This window comes from Salvelinus fontinalis, chromosome 2, assembly GCF_029448725.1.
Source record: "Salvelinus fontinalis isolate EN_2023a chromosome 2, ASM2944872v1, whole genome shotgun sequence".
NCBI lineage: Eukaryota > Metazoa > Chordata > Actinopteri > Salmoniformes > Salmonidae > Salvelinus > Salvelinus fontinalis.
In genome coordinates this window covers 80,651,948-80,658,888 of record NC_074666.1, presented here as the reverse complement: position 1 = coordinate 80,658,888, position 6,941 = coordinate 80,651,948, and the positions used below count along the sequence as shown (strand labels likewise).

Genomic DNA, 6,941 nt, shown 5'->3' with positions numbered 1-6,941 from the left:
TTGTTCCCATCCTACGTCATGTGGCCAGGGGTGATCCCATTGGCAGGCCCAGTTTCCAAATGTTGAGCAAGGCTCAAATCCACCATTTTAATTTCAGCCTGAGGGTGTGAAGTTTTACCGTGTGCTTTGTGGCCGTTAGTCATGTTTGTGTGTGTGTGTGTGTGTGTGTGTGTGTGTGTGTGTGTGTGTGTGTGTGTGTGTGTGTGTGTGTGTGTGTGTGTGTGTGTGTGTGTGTGTGTGAGACAAAAGCCATATTTAGTGCAGTCTATCCCTAAAGCAGATGAATAATTCTAAAAGACATACCTGTTAGTGAGATCAAAAGAATTCATGAGGCTTGGAGGAAATTGAAATAAGACTTCAGACAGTGAACCCTTTCTTATAAAATTACTTTTTGGACCCACTGATTGAAGTTGCGCAATTCATATTTCTAACCTAGTTTTGCCATCGTGCACTACGGTCTGTCAAATATCATGATTCAATATAAATCAACACATTGTTCACTTAAAATGAATGAAAATGTGATATGTTCAGGCAGAATTAGTGTGAAATTAAACATTACATGCAATACAACTGTGAATAAATATGGTATTGTGGCCAAAATAAAAATGAAGGAGCATTTCATGATTTTATTCTTTCTGGTAAAAGGTTTGACGATTACATGGGGGTTGTCATCCAGAAAAGAAAGATCCAACATTCAATGAGAGCAGCTGCTGGAAGAACAATGCCGTCTCTGTTATACTGCCAAGCACAGTATTATGACTAATATGGAGACATTTTATGACGTCACGCATTCCTGAATAACAACAAAACGGTGCCCTCGGCAGTCCATTGTGAAATAGTTATGCACTTGACAAACGTTCAACACCTCGTTGGAATTAAATCATTTTCAAATACAGAGTATCTTACATAAAAGACCGAGACTGATTGGCAAGTACATTTTGAATATTCACAAATGTATGTGTAAAATAATTCCTTGTTTCGTATAACAAACAGCTATGTGAGGGAAAAAAAATGGAATTTAATGGCCTTCATTTATCAAAGAGTGTGAATTTGTTTGAATGAAAATGTTACCGTGAGGTATTGTGTTTCCAGTGGATTACTTGTGATGAACAGGTTGAAAACTTGTACAGTACACTAGTATCCTGGTCTATTTCCAAGTTTGGGCATTTCCTTTTTTTGATCCTTTTGAGGTGTTTGGCTGTTATTTCCTTTGTCTCCACCTGACTTAGGTAAATATATGTCAAATACTTTCAAATACTACAGGCTCGCTTCATTTAGCTTACCGACTACAATAGAATAGTCCCAAAGGTGCAAACTACCTCCTTGCACAACGATTAAGCTCAATCAAGCACATTTTCAGAATGTGAAAGTACTTGATAAAATGCCTTTGACCCAGGTCTGGTATTTTACTTCTCACACCACTGTGCTGAGTGTAGAGGACTCCTCTGGTCTGTCCAGTTTGCTGGGAAGGGACTTGAGGTACTCCAGGTGTCTCCGTGTGTCTTCCTGGTTGTGCCTGACGTAATACACCAGGTAGGAGATGACCATGGCGAACCAGCCGAACATGGTCACCAGCATGGCCACGTCCGTGGTCCTCTTGAGCCCTGCGCACAGGTCCAGGTCGGCCGCCACCATGACGAAGGGCACCCCTGTATCTACGCCGACGTCCTTGGGCTCCGAAGTGTGACACACCACGCCAGCCAGTGAGGCCGGTTCCAGGTCCAGCCGAGGCATAGCCACCTGGAGGCGGCAGTCACAGTGCCAGGGGTTGTGGGTGAGGTTGGCCTGGGCCCTCAGGCCCCCCAGGACCTCTGGCTCCAGGGTGGTCAGTCTGTTAGAGGACAGATCCAGGCTCCTGAGAGAGGGGACCAGACCCCGGAAGGCCCCCGGTTCCATCTGAGTTAGCTCATTGTGGGAGAGGTCCAGCTCGTTGAGCAAAGGAAGCCCCGCAAAGGCGTTGGCGGGGATGGTGGTGAGGAGGTTACCGTCCAGGTAAAGTCGGCGGGTGTCGTTAGGCAGGTCATGCGGCACCTCCGCCAGGCGCATGTTGCTGCAGCGCACCACCCTCCCGCCGTCTGCCGACTCAGAGCAGTAGCAGCTCTCGGAGCAGCCGGTGTTCGCCCCGTGGAGGCCCGCGGTGGTGGAGCTGAGTGCCAGGCTATGCAGCAGCAGGCATGCCACCAAGGAGTGGCACAGCAGCCATTCTGCCAGCAGCGGCATGGTGGGATACAGGCATACCCTCCTAGAAGTACACAGCCCCTGGACCATTAGCCAAGACAACCCTGCATAGGTCACAGCTTCACCAACCAGCCGGCCTGAGAGACAATGAGGAAAAATTTCAGAGAGAAAATAATGGAGAAAAGGAACGAGGACAACAAGTGATTGCAAATGACACTAATATCAGTGTGGCAGAAGCAACACAGAACCATCTCTGTGTGAGTAATCCTTATAGCCATACAAGTGCCACGTGTTATTTTTAGCCCACTTTGATCCTGACTGGGCTAATTGTAATGAATTGGCACTTGTGTCTTGACGAACAGAAAATGACAAAACACAGCTGTAGAGCAGAGGAGGAGTGGGATAGAGATCAGCGACGCCGTCATCCGTGCATACAGATTACAGATAAGGTGCTTCCTGCCAGTGCTGTGATGGAAGATGGAACTCTCATTGATTGGCATGTTTTTTCTCTCTTGTCCTACCTCAACGTTGCCGTGGAGTGACTTGGCATTACCACAATCCTGCTCTGATTCAGTGGAACTAGGGAGATTGACGCTCAAAAGATATATGGTCATGGTTATTTCAGATGGCAAAGTACTGTCAGCCTCTAATGGATTCAGAGTGAATATCTCTGGGCCTCTAGCACCTACCGTACAGCCCCAACCCTGTTTGGATGCAGGCTATGGGCTAGATTCAATCAGATGCGCCTTAACCTGCGATAACCGACCACTGCATAGCAGTATTATTGTTTTATGTAGGCGATGTCGGAGGTGGAACTGTGTTGGAGCTGTCCAATCAGCAAGCGGCTCCAGGCGATTATAGCGGACATTGCCATTGGATGCACTGAGTTGCATTGGTAGAAATCCTATGCAAGTTCGACCAATGTGTGTGTTGTAATCGACAAAATCGATTAGGCTGATATCAAACCCTTATTGATTAATTGAATGATTTTAAACTTGAGTGTCACTTTCTCGTTCTGAACTTCTAACACGGCGGGTGGGACTTAAGGACAGGTGTGGTTTTGTGACAAGGGCAGCCGCTCACCGATTCGACAGCGCCAACGCAGTTGCACCTCCAACATCGGCTAAATAAAAGCAATAAAACTGCTATGCAGTTGTCGGTTACCGCGAGTTAAGGGCTCTATTCAATCTGTGTCGTTGAAGCGTTCCAGATTGTTGCGATAGAAAAGTAAAGGTCATTTCCGATTGGCCGACATATGCACATTGACCGTGAATGCAGTCTCCACTAACACGGGAACTTTTCAATAGAGCCCTAATGCTGGAACTAATTGAATCTAGGCCCAAGTCTGTTTGGATGTAGGATGTAGGCTATATCTGCAACGGTAAGTAGGTAATCTTTGGGCCATTTAGTGTAAGTTCCTTTTGGGTCAATCAATGTGATGTTTCCGGGCCCATCAGTACTGTGCCCGACTCAGGTAATAGACTCTGGAGCAGCGCTGTCTGAGGCAGGCTGAGGCGCAGTAAATGCCACAGTCCAGTATCGTCTTACTAATCCTCTCTAAAGGCCACATAGAATGTGTTTCTCCACTGACACAAAACCCAAGAGAAAGTGTATGAGTTGGACTGGACGCTCGCAGTTTCACCGCAACACAACTGTAGCCTAGAGCGGGGTTTCACAAACTCAGTCCTGACGACTCCCTGGGTGCACGTTTAGGTTTTTGCCCTACACAGCGAATTCAAATAATCAAAGCTCGATGAGAACAGTTACAGTACATTATGCCTGTACGCAACAGGCAGATCTGACTGGATATAAAGTTAGGAAAACCCTGGCCTAAAGGTCTAACAACCTTAAGAGAGCTCTTATTCGTCGTAAGTTAGTTTTATGGATTCGTGCTTTTTCAGAATTGTAAATCTTGCACATTAAAATGGAAACATATATTCCTCCTGAAGTATTCACCCATTTACAAAACCAGCTGAGTCAAAGAAAAGACTGATAACTGAAAAGACATATAACAGTAACTGGCATCTTTATATCCAACATGGCTCCCATCCAATCAGATTGGCCTGTTGCATAGGGGCATAATGTACTGTAACATAATGTACTGTAACATAATGTACTGTTCGTTCAGTTTCTGGGAAATGAGCTCTATCTGACCAGACAGACTCCACTTAGGCTGTTTTACAAATGACATAATCTAAGAGCGGCTCTTAAATTCACATTACGAAAGGCAGCACGGCTCAATATGAAGGATTGTGTCTCGCACACTGTCTTCTCAGAGTCAGGTTGAGGGATGGCCGAGTGTCTGGGAGGCCTGAGTGGACCATATAACAACCGTATTAGTGGTGCCTGTCACAGCATGTCATCGTGATACAGTAAGTTTCCCTGTCTGAGTTGATCAGAAGAAGTCTGGTTTATTAGGGTTCTGCTGAATGCATAAGGAGGAGAGGGGCACAACCTAATAAAGAAAATGACGAGAGGCTAAAAATAGCATCATTAACTTGACAACCACTAATTCCAAACGATACAGAACCCCAATTATCTAAGTGGAATGGATTGATACACTGTGTGACTGTACTATAGTGTGTGTACTACAGTGTGCGACTGTGTGTATGTGTGTGACCGAGAGTAGACTCAGTACTTCATTTACATCTGTTTTTTTCCTAACGACTTAGTATTATATAGGCCAAGAGAGTATCGAAAACAAATGTTGCAGCTCTGCCATGCCACCAATGTGCTGGTCCCAATTGACTAACTCTCTCAGTTACTTATGAGTCCTGCAATAAGATACTGATTTACCACTGTATAAACTGTTAAAGTATAGTAAAAATACAGCCGAACCACAGGGCCTGGTGTACAATGTGCACTCACTGTCTGACTACAAGAATAACATTTGAATGCATTAGATTAGACTATCCTCCCAGTAAGTGATATGGGGGAACTTGCAATTATCGAGCGAAGGAAGGCCTCATGATGTTATCCTCTATTGATTCCTCCCTCCTCCTCCTCCTCCTCCTCCTCCTCCTCCTCCTCCTCCTCAGTGCAGTGATGGATATTCTCTAGTCATTGGTTTGACGTTCACATGGTTAACCTTTGTGCAATAGAAGAACCTGTCTCACGAGGCTTGCCGCTGCGAGCAGGGCTTACACAGTCAGAAAACCCTTTCCCACAGTGGACACAGCCTAGAAGTCTTATTGTAGGAATACTGGGAGAAGAAAAACAATATTCAGCTTGTTCCTAGTACATGATGCATGGACCCTCTACTCAAATGAGGGTTATTATAACTGTGTAGTTACCAACTTTGGCTAAAGTATCTCTAATCTTCTGTTATGCATGTGAATTAGTTTCTCTGAATCCGTTCTTATTTAAAGTTCCTTTCAGCCGGACTGCCAGACATCACACAAAATCCCCTGCAGACAAAGTTCTAATACATTCAACTATTCAAAATGTGTGAACTTTATAAATCAAATATTGATATGGCACATATGAATGTACATAATCAAATATTAATGTACACAAAGGTAGGGCCTACATTTATATGCCATTACTCTCCACAACATTAAGGCTAAATTGATGCATATGCCAAAGGAATGAACCTTTGGCACATACAGTAGACTATTATGAATTCATTAGGCCACTGACCTAATTTGGAAGTGTTTTATGGATACCGCACGTAAGTAATTAATGATGAATATTGATATGTAGTTTACAAAATAATATCATATACCCCTTGAGATATGATAATGTAAGGTGCGCCTCAATATTCCATCATGACAATGAAAAATGAAAAGTCCCCAACAATAACGCAATACAATGTTTCAGACAACACGATTCCATATTTCTCAATGCAATATAACGTTACTCCTCCATGAAACTTTTGCTTCTTATGCATAAAGGACATATGCATTCATTCTATCATCAGATGTAAATGTAAGGCTGGCAAACATAAGAGCTTTCTTACCACTTCAGTTTTTGTTGTCCGGGAGGAGAACATTTGTCAGTACAGCATGCTTCACAGAACAGCGTCCATATCTCAGCTGCGATTACAGTACTCGCGAGCAATGCAGCGCAGCCCGAGAATCCGCGTCAAAAGCCCAATGGACTGGAGTCTGCTTACCAACATTCAATACCGATGGTTGTTGCCTCTCCGATCCCCGCTATCAAGTTGTTGAAGAAATTAACACGACTGCAAATACAAAGAGGGGCACAGGGGAACTGGTCCCTTACCAAACCGTAACCTATTCTTGTCGGCTTAAATTGCAATATGAGCCGTCAAACACAGGCACAGGGGCGTCGAAGCATCTCATCTCCTCACAACACATACACCGCCTGCTACAGTACATGGCTATTTGTTACTGCTGCGCTGTGCGCTCTGCTGTGCCCGTGAACCCACGTCGTGACTTCTCAGAGGCATGAAACCTTTCCATGATTAATGTCATGCATAGCCTTCAAGGGAAGTGTGTAAAGGCTGAGACAGCTAAAAATGTCCTGCGCTTAATTACGTTTCCCTAACAATTATCCGAGCAATACAATAGCTATGGTCACATGGGAAGTAGGCTGCTAACGACTAATTAGTAATTGCTAATGGGGGGGATTGCTACCTGTTCGTCTCGGAGATAACAAGAATCTACAAAATGCTGACCTACCAAACTATAGACCATCTCTGTGTTCTTCCAAGTAGACCTTCACACTTAAGGAAAAAAGGTGCGATCTAGTTCATAAAAGTGTTATTTGGCTGTCCCATAGTTCTAGGTAGAACCTGTTCC

At 44.4% G+C, this 6,941-nt stretch overlaps 1 protein-coding gene across 1 annotated transcript; it reads right to left on the bottom strand.

The window, feature by feature from the left end:
- Window positions 1-611: 611 nt before the first annotated feature.
- LOC129828534 (leucine-rich repeat-containing protein 3B-like) lies at window positions 612-6,679 on the bottom strand. Its single transcript, XM_055889552.1, has 2 exons — window positions 6,137-6,679; window positions 612-2,315 (listed from the first exon to the last, which is right to left on the bottom strand). The coding sequence occupies exon 2, from the start codon at window positions 2,266-2,268 to the stop codon at window positions 1,414-1,416; it is 855 nt and encodes a 284-aa protein (XP_055745527.1). The 5' UTR covers window positions 2,269-2,315; window positions 6,137-6,679; the 3' UTR covers window positions 612-1,413.
- Between the last annotated feature and the right edge of the window lie 262 nt (window positions 6,680-6,941).